The sequence below is a fragment of the Elaeis guineensis genome, chromosome 12 (genome assembly GCF_000442705.2).
Source record: "Elaeis guineensis isolate ETL-2024a chromosome 12, EG11, whole genome shotgun sequence".
In the NCBI taxonomy this organism is placed as follows: Eukaryota; Viridiplantae; Streptophyta; class Magnoliopsida; order Arecales; family Arecaceae; genus Elaeis; species Elaeis guineensis.
The window spans coordinates 15,841,704-15,864,648 of NC_026004.2; the positions used below are offsets into that span (position 1 = coordinate 15,841,704).

Consider the following 22,945-nt stretch of genomic DNA (forward strand, 5'->3'; position numbering starts at 1 on the left):
ACGAATCCAATAACATTTTAGTGGGATAATTTAGACCAATTGCCGGTCACAGACAAGATCATTGTAATTGTACTAAGGTTGCGGTCTGCCTAACTTGACAGTAACAAAGCCGGGTTATATTAGATAGATCTGATAAGATGATTAGATGCCCAGCTAGTTTAGTTTGTTCTAGTTGCCTTAATAATCTGTAATAGCGTGATCTTATATTAGAATCCATTACACTGATAACATAATGCTGCTCTTTTGTCACCTACAAGTATCCGACATCTCCCATTGATAATATTTAACCATCAATCTATGGTGAAGCGCATTCCGAGACGCATCCAAGGCCACTAACATGAGGTGTTACATCGAAAATCTAGTTATAGCTCGCTTGAGAATTTAAGCTAGGATTAAAGGAAATGAGAACCAACAGTTATGTTCACTTCAATAATCTTTGGATCACTTTCAGTAAAACCTCGTAAACAAAGCATTATCACTACCAAAAAAACCCAATTTCCAGCAATTACAAATACTGTACTGATCCTCCACCAGGACGCATCAGAGAACACATACAGATTGTTTGTTATCAAGATACACATCAATGAGGAAACACTAGAGGCTGTTTTGCAGGCACAGCAAATGCATATGATGTAGCATAGCATTCTGCTCTCAACATTGTTCAGTTAAGCTGGGTTTCCAATCAAACAGATTTGCCAATATGCATGAAAGCAGTCACAGATTCTAACATCTTATCTCATATGACCCAGCTTTTGTGATGTAACGAACCCACTCTACTGTGTTGTATCCACTCTTCTCCCAAACCTGCAGATATTTTGGACAAATGAGGACTTAATTAGTAAGGTCCTACAGCCACAGAAAACAGCTAAAGCTGCATTGATTCCAAGCATACCTTGAGAAATCGGACTCGTAAACCTGATGCAGTGAACATAGGAACCTACAAAACCAGCAGAATTTCAAACATCAGTTTTCAAATGTTTTGTGCAAACAGCATGTACGCAGAGACCCCTGATTGATAAAAAACACAAGTGAAACCAAGCTTCAAAGTTAGTCCACACAACACAGGATTATTTTATGAACCGAGCATCCTATCATGTTGATACCTGCATAAGAAAATGTGGCAATATCTTGCCAAGTCATGATGGTCGAATATGATAGGGCAACTACAAGCAACTAATAGCAGACTAAAAAGTACCAGATGGGCAGAGTAAGATTTACAGTGCAACTTCATACAATGATCTCATTTTTGCACACAGCATGGACAGCTAAACGTAACTGGCCAAAGAATAAATAAAGAAAACAGGAAAAGAGCCCCAAAAGAAAAGGAAGTTTCAAGAAATATATAATCAGAGGTACCCCCCCCCCCAAAAAACACCAACACCCAAAAAAAAAAGAAAAAAAGAACTAAATGTGCACACACGTCTTGTATATAGACTTGCATGCCTAACTCAGGCTTCCAAGCAGGAAATATCTCTGAAAGTTCCAACTAGCTCAAGTTAAAACTCTCTTATAGAACAGTAAATGCTATTTTTCACAATCATAATATTGAAAATTCCAATAAGAAAACTGGATTTGTCATGTGAAGATGTGGAGAAAATTTTACATTCTCATACTACATCATTCGCTAACTTGCAGTATCATATGGAAACTGAAATTCCATTTGTTGAATTCAGGATTCCCTGCTTGTCAGATATAGCATAGGAAACAGTGGGAAAACAAGCTATCAATTTCAATCTACCCCAATGAACATATGATCTATTCAACTCAAAAAACAAGACCACAAGTGGTTCCTCAAGTAAAGCATGTAAGGTAATCCTCAAGTAAAGCATGTAAGGTAATTTGCATTTTTATCGAAAGACTTTGTACTCAAGATTTTACACAAACCTGAAATTCCATCTGAATTGGAGGTCGAGTCCATGGCTTCTTTTCTGCCATTGTAGAAATCAACTCAACCTCTGCACTCATAGTCGCTTCAGTTTGTCCAGGAAATTTTCTTATCCTGCACATTAAATATTTAAAAGTATAAAACAGCTGACAAATTCAAAATTAATGCAATGTTTCTCTAGGCAGTGCCCACTTTATTGTTATAGCTCAAGTAGCACTTAATAACTATATACTCTTCAATCTATCAAAGTTGAGCAAAGCCAACATAAAATATTAATTTAACATGTCCTAAAGAATTTGTCAGGGTGAAACGGAGAGAAGTGATTCAAATGTCTGGTGGCAAACTCATTTAAAAGAGAGGCAGTCCTTGCAGATGCAGCCCCTACAAAAGCAATTAACAACATTTATGATTAAATTCTCATGAAGGACAGCTCAAATTCTGCTCTCCAATGAAAACACACAGATGTGCGAACATAAAGTAATGCACCAAGAAAAGCAGTGTAATTAATTCTATCCAAAAAGTGAATCAGCTAGATGCACTACTCCTAGGAAGACTTGTAACAATTTGTAATCATAATTAAGAAAAGCAAAAGAAAAAAGCAAATTTAACAAACTAAAAGCCTAAAATCTTAGTAGCTGGAAGCTTCTACCTACAGTAATGCACCTGCTTTGGAATCTTCCCAGAAGCTCAAACCAGAACCTACTTCCTAAACACCTCATAATTAAAATGTTTCTAAAATTATCCACTTCCCCACATCCCCTTTGATTCTAAGTTTAAAGCTCTAATGCCCATTTATAGTTCTGATCACATCATACCAGCAATGCTCCATGCCCCAATCGACATTGCTACATAACATGTTTAAATTTTAAAAATGATGCTGATTTCCCCAACAAATAGGTCCTTACTACCAAAAAAGGAAGGTCTTCCCCTACGAATTATCATGAAACCACTAAATGGATGGACTCCTAATAGTTTTCCCACCTTGTGAAGTTTGGAATGCCAGTAAATAGCATCCTCTACTAAACAAAGAAAACAGCCCACGAGTTCCATAATTTAAGTTCGAATAGACCAAGGTCTGGAATTTAAAAAAAAATAATAATAAAACACAAAAATAACATATCATTGCATGCACATAGAACATATGGTAAATTAAAAGGTCTCAAAAAGAGCTTGACATTTTGACTCTAAAAATGGACAAAATAGGGCATGGACATCCAAAAATTATACATGTGTGAACAAATGTTGAGCACTTACTTCCAAACCAAGCAATCAATAGAGGCATTATATTTGGCTCGACCTGATGTCACTTGGAAGCTTGCCTTGGCTGTTTGCTTTGGTACTGGAACCTTAACTACAACCCCTAGTGCAAACATTTTTGCACCAAAGACACTCTTCACCTGCAGAATAATGTAAACAAGGTAAATATGAGTATAAGAGATAAGCATTCCTTATAACATGGATGACAAACCTTGACATTGACTTCCATACGTGTCCTACCCAATTCCTTGATTGTTGGCAACACTCGGAATGGAAGATTTACGCCCTCGGTAATACGGTACCTAATAATATAGAATATTACCATTGGACCAAGAAAGAGGAAACAATCAATCGTCATGTATTTTGTCCATGGCACTTCTTTGAGATTGCATGGTTATATAAATTGCATCAAACACAGTCATGATGGAGAAATCTGATTAAGAAAACTATTCTTTTACCATAATCATACACTTTAACCAACAACGGGAATAACCTCTATCAGTTATCGTGTTTCTCTTAAATTCACTCAGTTTAGATTAGGGGCAAAAATATTTTTATATATGACATGCAATAAAGCTAGATTTTATGATTAACATAATGAAGAGTGAATATCAAAGTAAATTCTACATTTAAAAATATGTAAACATTGACTCAGGGTAGCCATATGGAACAGGTTGACAAACATTTTGAAAAGAAAGAGTGTGGCTAAGAAATGGAAGGATGACTACAACAAATAAGTGGGACCATGAGGTGACTAACATGAACAAATTAAGATGGGTAAACCAACAAAATGTGTGTGGATGACATAAAGATATCATTACACCTGATATTCAGAGTTAGAGCAGTAGGTGTTTAGTTTGGCTTTTGATTTGAATTTGATAACACAAACTAGATTAATTTCAGGAGTGGGGCCAGCCAATCAAGGTAGACAGTTTCCTTCGATCAAGCAAACAACATATAAAATTCTCATTTTTCAGTACAACTCTATAAACATTTTTTGTTGTGCTAATAATTCGAGAGGTTTGCCTTAACTCCAAATCAATTTCCTGAAACAAGTCTACAAATGGTTTTAGTGTGAAACAGAATAACTAGAAACCTAGACCACAAACACAACCCAACATCACAGATATCAGAAATCAACAAGTCATGCACATAGATATGACAAAAAGCAGGTGGCTTTAACAGGCTTTATTACAAGAAAAGAGAGTCTGCAATATATTTCACAACTTAAAGCTAGAAGAACGGGGGCATAGGAAAAATCCAAGGTAGAATAATTACTTCATCAACTCAAATTCACCATCAGGAGGCACAAAACTGACTGTCTTTTCTGAGTTGAACCTTGTCAGGTTCACGCACTGATGAAAAGTGACGTCATCAAGTTCAATGGTCTTACCACTGAGGAAAAAAAGGAATAAATATTTAGTTATCAGTGATGCTCGAAGAGTCTATTGGCAAATAATTAAAACAAAGAGCCAAAATAACTGACAGAAACAGTCAACAAGAAAAAACACAATCTTATTGGAGATCAACATGTAATTCAATGTGGCAGAAAATTTTAGTAGATTATGAACAAGACCGCAAGATTAATGCACAAAGCTAAGAAGAGAGCATATTTTACATTAGAAATTTCTACAAGACAAGGAACCAGCTTTTTTAGATAAGCACATTCTCAGAACAAAATTTTGCAACACAAAATGGACAGTCTTTTAGTTCCACACTCCAATTTATCACTTGAAATGACCAGTAAATTTACACTCTGAACACTGACTCAGAGAGAAGAATTGAGGGGGAAAATTCCAGCTATTAGGGCTAGACTTACTAAACCTACTTAAGCGCTATATTACTGTCATATCAGCCCACTTTCTTTCTCACATGTTCATTGGAATCAATTTAGGCATCAAAAAATCCTCTTTCCAGACCTTATACAGACATACGAAACACACCCTTTAGTAACATTGTTCAGAATTTCCCTGTGAATGCATGGCAACATCTAGCAGAGAAAAAGTTCAACAGCTAGCGGAAAAAAAAAAAAAAATCTGCCCAGAACTATTATTCGAGCAAATAAACCCACATGATATAAGCAATTTGGACCAAGGAAATCATAAGCTGTATACAATGTTTTTCTTCTAAAGGACACGACGTGGCTGTTTAGTTGTCTGTGAAGTTCCTTCAAACAGATAATCATAAAACCTGATCTTTTGTAAAGCAGGATTCATGGAAGCAGGGGTACACCTGAAAAACTCATTTTTCATGTTTGAGATGCCAACTTGTACAAAACAATTTATATGGAAAACAACCAAAAAATGTTTTCATATAACTCATCATTTTGTGTTCGAATAGAAATTTTTTTGTAAAAAAATCTGACACCCAAACAGCCCTGAAACTGAAAGGTTTATGAACTTACCTTTTTGCTGGCCTGGACTTGAGCTGCGACTCCTTTTCAAGACCAATTTTGTCATTTAAGCCTAATTTTAGATCAGGCATCCCAGAGAGAAAGCACTTCATAAGAATCTTTCCAGTCACATCACAACGTAGAACACTCCCTATATAACCATCAAATCAAACAAATCAGGAAAAGTTTACTATTAAAAAGGTATTTTGCTGTATAACAACAAAAGTCAGGAGCTGATGCTTTTCACTGGTTACCTTTAGAAGACATAAGAAGATTAACACTTTCAACAATGTCCAAGAAAACCTGAAATTTACTAGATTGAGAAAATTGAATATGTTCTAGAAATTTCATAGCAAAAAGGTGCAAAATAAGAGTCACCTCATTCTTCTTATATACAAGACCCTCACGTCTCCAACCAACAGCACCTGTAACTTGTAGTGTTGCATTTGGGACTGGCTTTTCTGATGGCTATAAACAAAAAGATAGGGCAATTATAATAAATGTAACTTTCTAAAGCATATATAAGAAGTAAAGCACACTATCTATAAACATTGAGAGATCACTTGAACCATATAGATTGAATTTTAACATCTGACCTTCGATGAGAATGGAGACCGAACTCCTTCTTGAGTAATGTAAAGCTTCAAAATTTCAGGCGACAGATTTTGGGGATAACCAAAATCCATAATTTCTGCAGATTAAGTCAGCAACATCAAATACACAAATAGTTAGATAGTATTTATAACATCAACTAATACCAATAGTAAGAGTTTGAGTACTTTATCTTTGAAGAAAGCATATAAGGACAGAAGACAATTTTTTTTAAAAATTAAAAGAAGAAAAGAGACACATGCATGTCTAAAGTCAATAACAGGTAACTATCTGAACATGAAATACTGAAAATGGAAATGGGATAGCAAGATTAGAAGCTCATTCTCTCCTCAAAAAAAAAAAAGCTCATTTTTTCAGTCAACTGATAAAATAAGCAGAAAGTTGCAACATATTCCAACAAAAACTCAGCATCAAACTCAATAATTGTAATAAAGGACATATAAGTGCAAAAGATTAACAAGGAAATTTAACCTTAGCAAATATAGTATAAAACTCAGCAATTTAAACATGACATCTGTCTTTAACACAACTGGCTGACATTTGCATCCAGATGAATACCAAGCTTATATGCTTGCAAGGAGACCAAGAAGACACAATTATTACCCTCTTAACCATTATAAAGCAAGAGACAAAACCATGCATAGAGAGTTCCGATCACAGATGAATTTAGGGAATAAAAATTCAGAGGTCCATGGTATGCAGAAACTAACAGACAATTACTTTCAGTGGAAAAAAAAAAAATTACAACTAGATAATGCCGACATTAAGTTTAACATACCTTCAGAAAATTCATGAGCATAGACTCATCAGTGAGACAGGTTTTGGCATCCTTATTTACCTTCAAAAAAGGATCAGCCTAATGCCTTAAGTAAGCATTACACGTGCTAAAGATTGCTGATAGTTTACATCTTTTAGGGGAATTGGGCATGTACTTAACTAGTAACCTTAAGCCAAAGAAATTGAACATAATTAATTGTAACAGACCACCTAAGTGGCTAACACTTAAGGGAAATGACAGACTCTTATCCACTTATTAGTGGAGCTAAACAATAACGTTATGAGAAGGGAGAAGTGCACAGCCTGATAGCACAAACCATGCGGCTCCTCTCTCACCTTGTTTCTTTTCTTCTTCCTTCGGTTACTCTTTTCTTTCTTTTTTCTCATTTCTTTCCCCCCATTATTTCATCTAGAGATCCTTTCTTTCTAGTTCCTAACTTCCTATTACCAGAGGCCATAAACCACAAACTAAAACAGCATCCTCTGAAATTATATGCCTGTTTTTGAAGCCCATGATACCCAACATGATGCCAAAACACAATCCAGCCCAACTACAAAATGTCTTCTTAATGCATGATTTCCATTTTCTCCACTTTTCTGTTTTAGTTACTAGGTCACATCTGTTGATTAATCACAAGAACTTGGCATCTTGTTTAAAAAATTTGCGACAGCCTTCATGGTTTGATGATGTAAGCAGAGGTAAAATCATGTTCCTGTGGCTTTTAGGTTTGTGTGCATACCCATGTGCAAGTTTCATGATGCTGTGCATTTGTTCACATAAGTAGTTCTTCAATTAGATGGTATAGCCAGAACAGAAGTGTTACACATATGTTCCATAGTTAATTCAATCACATCATTTTAATTGCTATCAGATGGTAGAAATGTTAATGCTTTAAAACCAAGCTTCTTTCTAGATCATTGTGTGGGATACCTTGTGTCACTTGAAAACATGTCATGCTTTTCTGTCCAAAATTTTCTGGGGTCATTTACTCATGGGAAGCAATCTAGTAGTTATCTGTGTTTATTTGCAAAGTAAAGAAGCAAACTTGTTTAATTGTTTAATAATGGAGCTAATGCCTCAAGCTTTATCCGATTAAACAGATCAAAATTATCTTCAATGGGCTAAGTGAAGAGATTTCTTGACCATGAAGTGCGTATAACGATACAAAGGGGGTTGATATTAACAATGTTTTAAAAGGTGGTGCAGAATGTGGGCAGCAAATGACCAAATAAAGAAAAAGCAGAAAACAAATGACTAGGTGAATAGAATTTAAAAGTAGAAGACTAAAACTAAAAAGGATAATTAAAAAAACGAAGTAATTAAGCAAAAATTTTGCATTTATTTGAACCTTATTTAAGGAAATAATATTACATGTTAACTAGTAAAATTACAAATTTCCCCTGCAAATTATGCAATGGTATTATTTAATCATTCATAAAGCATGCTCAATTTTCAAGTGACTAAATGCAACAACTCTACCAACTGATGAGTAATCTATTTGAAGGTCAACAGTTAGTACAACTTGCTACTAAATAAGGTGTTTGAGCGCTAATGAGAAAGAAATAGGTTTGTCTCCAGAACTGACCTCCATGAGCCAGCTAGGCCTTGGCTGATTGCCTGGGTACGCAGTAGCTGGCCAACTAATAAACATCATCTTATAGGATCCATCCTAAAAGGGATGGCCAGGTAATGGCCAAAGCCTAGGGAGACCAAGCAAGTACTTTCTATGACAGAGCATATCACAATGGCAGTAAAAATGCCGAACAGAATCATGGCAAACTACCAAGTCATGCCATTCCTCTGAAGCTGAGAACAATATGAAGCCCTCAACTGCAAATAACGTCATGTTTTGAGCGGGTATCAAGAATCTTAGGCTACATGTACTCCATTATCTGAACATATTTTTCACTGTGTATTAGTTAAATGCATTATAAACAACTAGTTTCAAATACAAGTTCCTTAATATGACATTTAAAAACATAAAGCCATTCTCACAAGCAGGATTAGGTACAAGGAGAATAGACATTCCCCAGACTGATTTAGCATTGTTTTGGGATGAGTCTTCAGATAAGGCAACATAAGTTTTGGATATGCTCAATCGAGACTTGGTCCATTGACATTCCTAGGGAAGAGGCATGTTAACAAATACTTGCAGTATCGTCCCAATCTTGACCTCTAAAACCATTACTTCTCTAGTCAACTAAGCTGGATACCACTACCATGGACTGAATTTACATTTCCCAACATCTTCTTTCTTTAACCACTCACAACCATGATCATGAACCTATATACTACAACCATGTGATACCACATGTAACCATTGTCTCAAGCTATTATTGAAGGCAACACCAATCGCTATCACCCAATATTTTTGTTACTGGCTGTCAATACCACCTCCCATAAACTGTCATGATATCTTCTAAAATAAAAGCAACCAATAACACAACTTTAGTCTTACCTTGCGATCTTCATCTCTTCATTCCTTAATCAACACCACCAAGGTCTACCAATCTTAATTGTTGAAGGAATCAATAGCCATCACCACTAGAACAAGTACTCACTGACTGAGAGCTACCACAAATTCTACAAGTAACTATAAATAAATAGTGATTATTAATAATCAACTATTAAACATACTGCCCATCTAATTCCAGCTTATTGCAACCACTCTCATAGCTCCCACCAACTAATCTGCCTACCAGATCCACCATTGCCTATGGCAACCTCCTCATCCATTCACAGATGAAGTTAGTTTTCAAGTGCCACAGACCATTAGTAATGATCAGAATAACCACTAGCCTAATTTGACAGCACAAGAAAGCAGCACCCATCCATGCCCACTAAAAAATATACTATATATTATTCGAGTCATTATTTTATGCTGACACAACCTTAAATTTAAGCTACACACCTTCAGAAACAAGAGGAATACACTTTCACTGACAACTGTAAACTTTACACTAAGTGCTGATAATAAGACAATATAATCCTATACCTAGTAAACATGCAAATGCCAGTCCACAGCCCAGATGGAAAAGGAGAAAGGTTGACATTAAGTTGACAGCTAGTTATAAAAATCATGTCAACCTATGAAACAAATCCTCCTTACACCTAGTAACATGTTGGGCAGCAACATAATTGTTCCCATGCACTTAAGAAGATCATGCCACATAAAGACCATAGCATCACAATCTTTTAGTGAAATATAGTAAAGAACCATAAGAACAAAGCTATGTGTTTGATCACGTGGATGGAGCAAGATATTAAAGCATAGACTGAAGACATATCACAATGCATTTCATAAAATGATGACAAGAAGTTATATTCACTGATTTATTTATGTGGATCAACAAACAGCAGTTAGCTGTCAATTAGGAAGCAAAATGACCAGATACAGGCAGAAGAACTACATGCAGAAAAATATACTCTTAAGTGCATCACGTTTGTCAAAAAACAATGTGTTAATACCATTGTTTTTCTTTCATGTGGAATAATGAATCCAACCAGACAAACCAGCAATAATTTCTTCTCTAATTATTGGTCAAGTGCTACAGCTAACTTCAAGTAAAATCACTTAAACTCTAACAATAGTATAACTAGTAGAAGATACCAGGATGAAAACCTGACCCACAAAGAATAACCATGGTTCAGATGCATACCATCAAGAAGCTCATAGATCAGGACAAAATTATTCCTGATGGCATCTTCATCAAATGCTCCACCAAAGTACGATTTAAACAACGCAACAGCCTGTCATATGTCAAAGAGGTGCATTACTAATGAAACAATGTGATAAGGAAAGTAATACAAGGAAGTTTTGGCTTATTCTGTTTGCAGTTGCATTAGGGTAGAGATACAACTAACTAATGTATTAACATCCTTAGTACAAAGCTACTGAAGGAGAAAAAAAAGGTTCACAAGTAAAACACTACGAAATGGCAGACTCTGAAACAGATTAGTCAAAAATTACACAGCACAAGCAACACCAGAAAAGAAGTGAGATTACGGCAGGATCTTGAATAGCGAATGATAAAACTAACATAGAAGCAGTGGCAGGAGATGAGAAAAATGATCCCCAAATAGATAACTAAGCATATAATATTCAAATAGTCTTGCTGTTGTAGATCCCTTCAAATATTTCATTGTGCAGCTGCTGCAGCAGCAGCAGCAATCAACAATCCATACAAAAGTGATGGTAGAATTTCTCTTAGGCAGAGTCTGTTGCATTCCATTCAACTGGAAGGTCCAGATGAATATTGCATTCTTTTCAATCGGAAGGTCCAGATGAATGACATACAATGACTGCAACTTCACTTTGTCTACAGGCTCTTGTTTCCTTTTCATGATGCCACATATGTCCACTTCAATGGCTTCCTTTTAGACAAATGCATGGCACCTCCTTTTCATCCTCCGTTCTTGTCACAGTCTATCCATGCAATGCTCCCACCTATCATATAATGAGAAAGAAATCTTGGTTTCCTTGATCTATATCTGTCACAAGTGCACCAAGTCTGCCTCTGACCTTCTTTCTCACAAGTCCATGAGCAGTACCACCATCTACCTCTAATCTAACATAGAGTCCTGGACTAACAATCCATGGTAATATGCACTGGATTATTGGCTCTTTTGAGCTGATCAAAGAAGTGCCTCAAAGAAGGATTATGCCTTTTGCAACCAGTAAGTCCCCAATGCCACTCAAGCTCTTCATCACCATGAGTTCCCCATTAAATAGCTATTTGTGGAGAAAAATGAATATGATCTAATAAGTATGAGGGCTGGATATTAGTTTTTATTTCTTCTTTTCATTGAAATAATATCAAGTACGAGGGCCGGATATTAGTTTTATTGCAGCAATTAGGCTCTATATTCTTTCATATAAAAAATGAGGAGTTGTTCACCAATCACAAGATGAATGAAATATGTGTATTCTGTCCTTTCTGCATTCTTTTTAGATAATGAAGAATGACATTTTTTTCTACATGGTAGTAGCCATGAAAATCTTGTGTCAAAAGAGATGGAGAATAAGTAAAAGCTTGAGGTGGAACATTAACCCAAACCATATTTTACTTGGTTTCAGAAAGGTGGTGAAGTCGAGGTAACTCATCATGCAAAATTTTCCCTTTTTCTATCGGGAATTTTGATGAGATTTGTGTGATGTGGTTGAGATGGAAGCATGTCATCTTCTTTTGGGGCAACCTTGGCAGTTCAATAGAATAGTTGTTCATTTTGTAGATAGAAATATTTTTGTGTTCTACAAAGATGGTAAAAGAATAATTCTTGCAGCCATGAAGGATGAGATTTCCTAAATCCAAGAAGGGGGAAAGGCATGTCTAGCTCTCCTCCAATTTTTGGTGACGCAAAGGAGAAAGGTGTTTGATGGGGGTGGTATGGTCATTGTAGATCTTAATAGAGAGAGGTTTTCTGCAAGCAAGTATAACAATCTTAAGAAAAAGAGGATTGGACTATTCAATTTTCGGGTTGAACCATTCAAAATTCTACAAAGGAATAGTGATAATACATATGTCGTTAATCTAAGGACAAGCATGAGCATCTCCAGAGCTTTCGATGTTACAGATCTGTACAGACATCATGAAAAGAAGATGCAACCTGGAGGAAACTTGAAGACGAGTTCATTCAAAGGAGGGAACTGATGTATGGAAATCCATATCAACCAAGGACTTATTGGTCCATTGTTTGGAGGACAGGTATTCAAATCCAATCAGAAGTAGGATAGTAGTTGTTAGGTTTGTAGTTATTTAATGTTTGATTTATGGCAGCTGGCTAAAAATTTCTTTTATCATAGTCCAAAAGCTAGTCTAGTTTGTCGTTTAGTAGGAGCCCTAATGCTAGTTGAGAGTGAGTGGGATTTGTCGTGAGTGAACTAATCTATGTGCAGGATGCATGCATCCATATAAAAAAGATAGACAAAATATAGACCAAGAATTTCAGTGCAGGTATTCCAATATGCACACCATGGCAATCAAGTACAAACAAGATACAACGGTTTGCAGAGTTGTTTCACGGGTGGCATGCTACAACCCAACAATTTAAGTATCAAACAATACTAATCCATACCAGCTGCACTGTGCCACACAGGTAGGGAACCTTATACCTAGTAGACCATCCAGTGCTGAGTGTCAATGCCAATGGATGTATCATACTGGCAGTCGATAGGGTGTGTACCACTTGTGCATCAATATGGTCTCCAAAACCAGTATTTGAAAATCGAAACCTTGCTATGTCCATCAGTATCTTACCATGTTGGTGCATGTCATTTGGTACAGGCCCATATGAATCAATATGGTCTAGTACAAGCCCTTATTATAACCATAAGCCTTGATAATTGATTGGGCATATAGAAGGCATCTGACATGTTTCACACCATGCCATCTCATGACTGACATGAGTCACATGGTACTGCAATCCTCGAAACAGATAATAGACCAATTCACGAATCAACCTTGATCACTAGCTCCTAACCGCACATTAGCATATCATGACACTAGTCAAATTGCAACCTAGGGCTGAAATCAGATTAAACATGGATCAGATATTGGTATATCCATCCCCATATTTGTTTTATTTGATGAATACAGATATGGATATATATATATTATTCGGATGGCAAAATTCATATCCATATTTGTTTTAAACATATATGGATATAAATCGGATACTGGAAGTATGAATATAAATATGACATATATTAGATAATTAAATTTTATGACCACAAAATCAAAGATATCACTAAATGGATGATAAATCAAGTTAATAGTGTATTAATATGGTCATTTATCTCCCTTAAAAGTTCATTAAGGGTAATATAAAATTAAATAGCATTACAAATGGAATCGGATATTCAAATATAGATTGGATGGTTGTCTATCTATATCCATATCCATTTTTTTTTATGGATATAGATACATGTATGGATATTCATTGGATGCTCAAATTTCTATCCATATCCTAATAGATTCGAATACAAAAATAGATCCGGACATATATTACCTGATCCATTTTCACCCCTATTGCAACCCAAAACACCCTTAACGAAAAGCACCTTCCTCCATAAAAATAAAAGGTCAGTTCTCCTAGTGCACCACCTTAAAAGCCTATTTGATTGTCTTTATAGGATCCCCTTTCTAATACCCTTTCATTACTTTAAGTATGATCACAGATTAAGCAAAGTCTTAGCTTCCACAACATTAACCATTGTTATCCACAAGCTTGGAATCATTCATATAACATGCTCAATCTAAAGGACCTACTTCATTATAAAAGATTCCAGCACCAACAATGAAACATGATAGTTTGATTTCATTGGTGAGGAAAACTAAAAATAACCCCACTGTGCAAGTGCTTTAAAAATCTTCGTTATTTTTCCCATAATGCAGAAAAAGGGTCAACTATTTCCCTTACACGATGCACATATGATGGGATAAGATTTTCTTGAGATTTCTCATTACAACTAGCTGGAATGTATTGTTCTCTGATGTATCAGAAAAAACATTCTACTTGAAAGAATCATAACCCAAGAATCTAAAAAGCAAGCAAACTATGGTGCCAAATGATATTGTCCCCAAGGATGTTTCAAAGCAACCATACCCAAAGACACTGTGAAATACATGAAGGCTGCATTTTCAGCTAAATGTCAGATTTAAACAATCCTCCAAATCCTAACTACCAAGCAAGCCCCTCTAACCTGACGTTTTGCACAAAGTCAAATGCACATTCACCATTTATACAATACTGTGATATCCTCATATTAGAAAACCATCCAAAGTCCTGGAAACATTTCACAAGAATTATCTCCCAAGCCTCACTGATCCAGAAAAATGCCCTTGAACCTGATTTGAATCTTACCGACCACCAACAACTCCCATACTAGTGGAAGCAATGTCTTCCTTTCCTACATTCCCTTCCATTCTTTTTCATATTTCAATTGATAAGCATCCGTTCCAAATGCATCCTCTTCCATCTTAGTTTTTTAAAGCCATATAAAACAATGGGCAATTTCTTTCCTCCAGCCTCAATGCATCCAAACTTGTATCCTTCCTTAGCCAATTAACATTTGATTTCATTCTGATTTTAGACATACACATTTTTTTCTTAAGATTTTCATCTCATCTAAGAATTAGCTGTCCGAACCTTAATGTTTGTAATCCATGTGACATCAACAAGGTTTGAGATATTTAAATTCGCTATCAAAAGTAAAAGATTGTAAAATTCTTTCACCCAGATAAACTCGACCCATGGCAACCCTGTCTCATGAAGCACACTTGCTGTGATACTTCAGCAAACTCTGTCTGTCTTTCTAAAAATACAGCAGTAAAAATTAACCATAAGGAAATCAACAAACAAAAACCTGGTCACCAATAAAATAGCCATGCAAAGTAGAAATTGATGGAATTTGCTATGTAAAAATCTAAGCATGTCAATCCTCGTCAAATATAATATGTATATATACATCAAGTGGGGTGGGGTTGGGAAAGGGAAGTACCTTTAAGATAGCAAAAACTACAAAGTTTTGTTGGTACTCCTTTACCACACCTGCTATGATGCTACTTTTGGGCAAGCGTGTGTGCACGTGAACTAACCATATAAATAGAGGACGATAGGAGTAACAGCACTTTGAAATCCAAAAGCAGATACAATGCATACCTCACAAACGAACTTGAAAGCACAAGCAACATTGGCATTGCTGCTAACAACAATCACAATGTACACATTACTGATTCTCATGTAAAGGAAAGAACACCCTCCAATTTGCCGAACAGGACAAGTACCAAGTTCTTTTGTCTGCATTATATGCATTCGGAATGCATCCACCATATTGCCACTGGATAAGCCACAATTTTAGAGAAAGCATGCAGGTCATTACAAGAAAACAAGCTGTATAATTGATTGTGATACATTATGATACAGTATATTGGATATCTACTAGGAAGAAATAATGCAAGAAGAATCAAGATGATTGTTAATGCACGTTTTTTAGATATATACTGCATGTAGAAATAATAGACCAAAGTGCATAAAACGAACTAATGTCAGAGGAAAACAAATTGTTTGCAAATTAAACTTAAAAATTTAAGAATATTAAGGCTGTAAAGAAATCAAGTAGTGTGGCAAATTCGGGGCATCCTAGCTCTATACTCCTATCACTATTGTTATTCACTATATTAGAGTATAGGTTTAGAAGAAGTACACCACAATCCATTCTTCTGTTGCTTCCTCATTATCAAATCTTGAACAAACACAAGCTGGATGAGGGGGAGAAAGTTAGTTGATCAACAGGTTTTCCCTATGATATCTTTTATTTACCTCATTAGTCCCTTTACATCCAGGCTTCTCTACAAGAGACAACACCCCAAATACAAGTTGCGACCAAGATCTAACTGATTTTATAAACAACTAGGAGATAAATAAATTATTTCCAGCATCACTCTACAAATTCAAGACATTGTGAAAACAACATGCAGTACATGCAACTTAATCAGATTTTTTCTCCCTTAGCTTCATGTTCCCACTGTGTGAATCTGATCATAATGGAGAACTAGTAATATGTGGTTATTTAATCAAAAAGGCCCGAATTTTGATATAATGGGAAGACATCCACTATTCTTCGTACATTTATACCAAACAAGAAGGTGACATTCTTCCCCCCTTTGAATTGTAGTCCACCAAAAGCCAAGTGTGGCTTCGAACCAATAAGCGCGACGTTTAACGGGGCCTTCTTTCCTCTATATGATGAATAATCGGACAATTCTTATTTGTTATTGCATCATACCACAAGTAATTCAGCATATCAACTCAACATTCTCCCCAAAAAAAAACACACACACACACAATTTTGTCGCAGATAAGATATCATCAGAGCCCAAATTTTATTATTACACCAAGAAATCAAATCAGACTTAAATTTCCCGAACAGTAGTCTACATACACCATTCTTACCCGACGTCATCGCGGTAAAGACGGTTGATGAGGACATCCCCGCGAAGATTTAGGAAGTATATGGCCGATGCGGCCACAGGCATCTCTTCTGAAGCCCAATTTCCAGCACCGAGTCGAAGGAAGGACTCCGAAACCCCAGATCACGGCGATTAGATAGTCCTATCTCCCAGCGAGAAGAAGCGAGAGAGAAATGCCCGTCGCCGGAGGAAAATGAGATGATTCCCTTCTCTGGTAACAAGAAGGGGAGATCTTGTACCAAAAAAAATCCAAGAACAGGAGATCTCAGATCTAGGGTTTCAAAGATCGAGATAGGGTTTCGCGCTGGAGAGAGAAAAGGGAAAAGAATCGGAGGGGGTTAGAAGACGATCGGAGCTCGGAAGTCTTCTTCCAGCGTTTCCCTCGGCCCTCGCTCGGCTCTTTCTTTCACGCACGTGCGTCTGAGACCGCGGGGAGAGGCACACGTGACAGTGGAAGCTGATCCCCGTGCTGGACCGGTTCCAAGCATCTCCATGTGGCGGCACAGGCGGGTCCACCTTCAAGGACCCGTCCATCGTACATGACATCATTAATTCAGTATGTCACCGCGCAAGATTGATCCTTGAGCAAACATGAAAAATGTAAAGCATGTCATAAACTCCTTGCATTTTTGTCATAACAAGGGAGAAGAAGCTTAACTAAGGTGCAAAAAGATAGGAGAGTAAATTAGGTCAAGGTAAAAGAGATAATAAGCTTGGTGGGAGGTATGGAAATAGCGATTCCTATTCTTGTTATAGCAAAATACTAAAATCAATTTTTATTCTATAAATTTCAAAATCATACATCGATTGGAGCAAGAGATTTTTCATTTTGATTTTCTCTTTGGTCGCTAGTAGCTTCTCTATCAAATGGTGATTAGAGTAATATGAACTAATTGTTAGTTACTTGTATTTGGATGAGTTACTTGAGATCATTTATCACTTTGAGGGCTTATCAACCATTGAGTGTTTATAAATTTGTGAAATTAATACCTAAATCACTCTCTTGTTTGCCCGCTTTTGGTTGACTTAAACAAAAGAATATATTATACATTATTTTATTTTTCTTTTTAAACAAAAGTCTTTTAAAATTTGCTAAAAATCCTCAACAACCACACATAAAGAGAGAGAGAAGATAGATTTGTAATACAATTGGTGAGAGCTCAAAGTTGATCAAATATAAGATAGCCACTAGTGGATAGGATGTTTTCTTCCAACTTAGAGTCTGTTTAAATGTCTAGATCCAAAATCCCATAAAATTTATGGATGGGGTCAAGACAACCAACTAAGTAAGATTGGATTAGGCTTATAATTATAAAAACTTCAGCAGATCTTTTTCTCTTTCTATGACATTTGGGCCTATATAATTATAGGCCTAATCCAGTCTCGTTTAGCTAGTTGTTTTGGTCCAATATATAAATTCTATAAGATTTTAGGCTCAGACATCCAAACAGACTCTTAAGACTTTTCTATCAACTTTACTTTAAGACATATTTGATGCTTTAATCTTTCAAATTTGAAGTACCAAATATTTCTTAAATCGATCATGGTAGGGGCATTTCAGTAACTAAAACTTTAAAGGGTTTTGCTACAGTATTTCATAAGTATTATTTTATTATAAGGGGCATTTAAGATATTTCACTATCATTTTTGTTTAATTCTTTTTCTCCTCTTTCGTAATTTATCCTGACTGATGCCCGCCTCCCCGCCACCACATGCCTCCCGTCGCCTGCTTCTTCGCCACCGCACCACCCTCCGTCCTTCTCTTCCTTCGCCCGCCTCCCTGCCATCGCTCGTCCTTCCCCCTCAACACCATCCGTAGCTTTTCCACGCCCACCTGACCCCCCTGGCACCATCAGCAGCTCCTCCGCAGCCCCTGCTCGTAGCTGCTCCGCCTCGTGCCCCCCCAACCTCCGCCGTCGACCTCCCTCACACCAGGCACCGATGGCTTCTACGCACCCACCACCCCTCCCCGCACATGCCCGCGGTTCCCAACCCCCCGCTCCAGCGTCGAGGGCTTCTGCGACCACCCCCTCTCTTTTGGCGCCAGTACTCCTCCGCTATCGGCCTTCGCCCCCCATCAGGCACCGGTGGCTTCTGCATGCCCACCACCCTCGTCCTGCACACACTTGTGATTCCCACCTCCCCCCCATCCTGCATCGGTGGGTTCTGACCCCACCCCTTATGCGGGCCCCCCCTCTCTGACGCCCAAAGCTTCTGCGACCCTCTCACCTCCACACCCCCTGCCCCTGTGTGCGCCTGCGGTTCCTACCGCCATCCCCCACCTCAAGCCCTCCTCTCTAAGATGCTCGCAGTTCCTCCACCCCCCCAGCACTGGCAGTTTTGCGCTCCCCAACCCAGCACACACTTGCAGCTTCTCTGTGCCACCATTGCTCCATCCAGGACTCCTCCGCTTTAGTGGCCATGATAGAACATTTTTTTAAAAAAATTGATTTAATGATGGAATAAAACAGTCATAATCTTTAAAATATTTATCGCATCAGTTATGTACATGGATACCTACTTAGTTGAAATCCGAATGGTCCATAGTTAATCTGATGGTCAGAAATGAATGAATAATAAAAAGATTAGAATAATCTTTGGAGCACCATAGCAAAATCCAATTCAAAGTCTATTCGGTCTAGGGCTATTTTTGGAATATTAACTTCCATCTCTATTTTTAAAAGAACTATGCACATGTTTATCGGAAGGCAATCATGAACTTTCTTCTATTGCAAAAATCATCAAAAGAAAGAAGGAAAAAACTCACCATCATCTCTCCCTCAAATAAAATTTTCTCTCTAGTTTCTTCTTGTAATGCTAGATTTATTTAAGGTTTCTTCAAAAGAAACTTTGGGTTTCTTGGCCTCGTGAGGGATGATGCCAGTGAACTTACGATTTCAATAATAGTGGCATTTTGATAACTAAAATTCCAAAGTTTGTATTTTCTCAACAAAAGCAATTTTTTGAATTAAAGTTTTCCGGATGTTGAAAGTTGCCCTTGTTGGGTTTATTTGTGCCTTTGGATTAGCATTAGTTCAAGATTAACTAATAATAGTAACAAATAAGCCCTTCTTGATAGTTTACCTATATATTAGTGCATAGCAAGTAAAACATGATGAATCAGAGGTAACAGAGGTGAAGTGTATTATTTGAAGAACGATTAGTTTATGATACAAGAAGATAAGATGGAACCATTTCAAGAAATGATGCATATATGATGTGTAACTATAAAAATTGGAATAATTTGGATGTGAAACTCCTGCAGAGATGAATTATTAATATGAATGGATGTTACAGGAACTCGAAAGTCCTCTTCCAACATTCCTTTAGTCCATTTTCGTTCTCTCATTCTAATGCATCCTGGACTTAGGAAGAGGCACAAATGAAAGGAGAACGACTAGTCATTGGAATGAGTTAGTCAGACAAATCTTCATGTATGAACACTAATAATTTGATGGTAAAATACCATGCTTTGATCTCTAGATCTCTCTGAAGACCAAACTCATTGGTAGGAAAGATATAATCATATGATCCACCACTAGATGGAAGTAGGTTTACCTTTTAAGAAGTAATCTTTCTAGGATACATCATTGCATATCATTCGTTAAACATGTAGCCATGTACTACTAATGTTTGAGCAGAATTATGAATCATAGAGCACGTCTTAAAATCCATCTATTTTCAATAGAATGAGGAAAAACAAATATAGTTAAAGTAAAGACAAAACTAATAAGACTCGTTAGAGTCAAAGAAATGGGGCTATCTCCATCCTCACCACTCATTGCTATGGAGTCCTATTATCACATTGCTGATGACTCTTACCACTTTGTCCTTATAGGTATGTGGCTCCCTTTCCTAGCCATGGTAGTGAAATAGCAAAGCTGTTGTTGGTTGAAATTACCTGAATGAGTTGACTGACTCATTTAGAACTTTGATGTCAGCCGCAAGATTTCTCTCCTTTTTGAATGAGCAAGAGAGAGATTGGACAATAGCAGTGGTCAAAACTCCTCTATCTTGCTTTCATATCAATAGTTAGGTGGCTTGAAGCTTTTCTTTTGTTTGGAGTCAAATGGTAGGATGCATTTTTCAACACTTTCATAGTTATCGCTGTTGTCATCTCAACAACAATAACCTTTAGGCAAAGCTACTTTGGATATATTGGTCTCACTTATTTTAATTATTGGGTTATAATCTAGAAGGAGAAAAATCTAAGGAGAAAAGTACGAGGCCGAGACAATTGGGCTGGCCTTTTGTTCTGGCTTAGCACCAAACATGAGACCTGAAGGCCCCATCCTCAGATCCCAACAGGGCAATGCCCTGCTTGAACCCAATGGAGGATGATGAGTCCTCTACCACAAACTCTACTGGAGGCTAGGATAGCCTAGCCTCCACTATTATTTAAAGAATCCCAATCCCCAAATTCTTCCTCATTGGTAGATCACTACAGCCACCACCCTTTCCTCCCCTTTCCTCCCCTTGATTGCCAGCAATTTGGACTCACTGTGCTAGTTGGAGATTGCAACCAAGTCCTCATTGGAAACAAGCTAAGGCCTTTGGATTTTGTTTTTCCTTTCTATTCTTAATTGAACCCTTGTTGCCGGCCATGATATTTGCCATAAATAGCCAAGAGTATAGCGCTTTGCTCGACCTCGGTTTTTAGATCCGAAAAATCTCTTTGTTTACATTTTTCTGATATTTTTCATTGTGGGCACCTGTTGCCAGAGATGGGGACCTATCCCCTATGCTGCATTTTTTTTTTTTTTTACAAACAGATAAATCAATTTAGAATGAGAACAGTCCAAACGATCGCCATACAAAAGGTTGCGCAAAGATCTTAGACATTCATTACTCTGGCGCTATATTCATCCTCCGAAATAGTCCGCGACAAAAGACACTATTCAATCCATAGAGCCGTTCGTCTCTCTACAGATATGTCGAATAGTTGACACAAAGAGACTATCGAGAAATATCCAGATATCATGAAAAAGAGGATACCAAAGCCTCATCTCACATATGCCAATCTAAACCTGTCTATTGAAAAGTAATTCTACAATAATTTGGATCTTAATCAATAGATCAATTAATTTTTTATTTCCTCTTCTTCGGATTAACAAAACTCTTGAAATTCATTTGGCTGTTTATTTCAAAAGAATATATATAATATCTTTTTGCGTTAAGAAGATATTAATGAATATTCTTATAATCTAAAGTTAGCATGGAACAAGTCAACAAGAAATATTCTACCATCCACGTTTGAAGTCTAAAGAGGAAAGATGGCACATGATGATTGCTTTTTGAAAGCACATAAAAAAAATGATAATGATGTAATAAAATTAGTCAATGGCAATGACCTCCACTTGTAGCATCTTAGCATCACTGTTGCATTGGCCGGAAAATAAACTTTGATTTATCTTATTTTATGTTTGAAATAAGTATGAGAATTTTTAGAATAAAAAAATTCTTCCAAATGCTTTATTTAATTTTCAAGCATTAGCCTTATCACTATCAATATTACCAATTTTTTTTCCTCCAAATACATGCTATATTTTTCTGAAGTTACATTATGAAATAACTGGACAAAGATCCAAATCTTAACGGGATGTTTCACAAGATATTGAGATAGAGCCATCCCATTATTATCCCAATATCTTGATTGATATATTTTAAAATATTTTTTATTTCAAATGTCAATACGGAATGGGACAGTGGTGCATCCAATTCAATAAAAAAAATAAGATAGTTTTATTTCACGAGATTCAAAATCTTGTAGCTAGGTGTTGGCATATGTAAGTTGCAATGCTGGTTATACAATGCGCACCAGACATTAGCTTTATACACACATCACATATGACACGTTACCAACCATGACACCAAATAATCTTAATGCAAGATAAGTAGGTGTGTTGGCTTCTTATTTATACTAACAAAAGAAGCTTTGATATAAAATTAAAGGCGTTCTACCATGCAACAGGCTAGTAATTTATGCGAAGCATAATCGAAACGATCCGGCAACCCCCAGGTCCTGGCACGGTGGCACCCAAGTTTCCGAA

At 36.8% G+C, this 22,945-nt stretch overlaps 1 protein-coding gene across 2 annotated transcripts; it reads right to left on the bottom strand.

Moving 5' to 3' along the window:
- Positions 1-425: 425 nt before the first annotated feature.
- On the bottom strand, positions 426-17,301 carry LOC105055015 (AP-2 complex subunit mu). Of its 2 annotated transcripts, XM_010936701.4 has the most exons (13): positions 16,879-17,301; positions 15,586-15,763; positions 10,584-10,674; positions 6,131-6,225; positions 5,913-6,002; positions 5,789-5,837; positions 5,547-5,685; positions 4,421-4,537; positions 3,354-3,444; positions 3,140-3,282; positions 1,885-1,999; positions 893-937; positions 426-804 (listed from the first exon to the last, which is right to left on the bottom strand). In XM_010936701.4, the coding sequence occupies exons 1-13, from the start codon at positions 16,959-16,961 to the stop codon at positions 724-726; spliced, it is 1,317 nt and encodes a 438-aa protein (XP_010935003.1). In that variant the 5' UTR covers positions 16,962-17,301; the 3' UTR covers positions 426-723. The 2 variants fall into 2 exon arrangements, with proteins under 2 accessions (XP_010935003.1, XP_029123416.1); XM_029267583.2 differs by lacking the exons at positions 426-804; positions 893-937; positions 1,885-1,999 and adding an exon at positions 2,105-2,266 and having other exon boundaries at positions 16,879-17,195.
- Between the last annotated feature and the right edge of the window lie 5,644 nt (positions 17,302-22,945).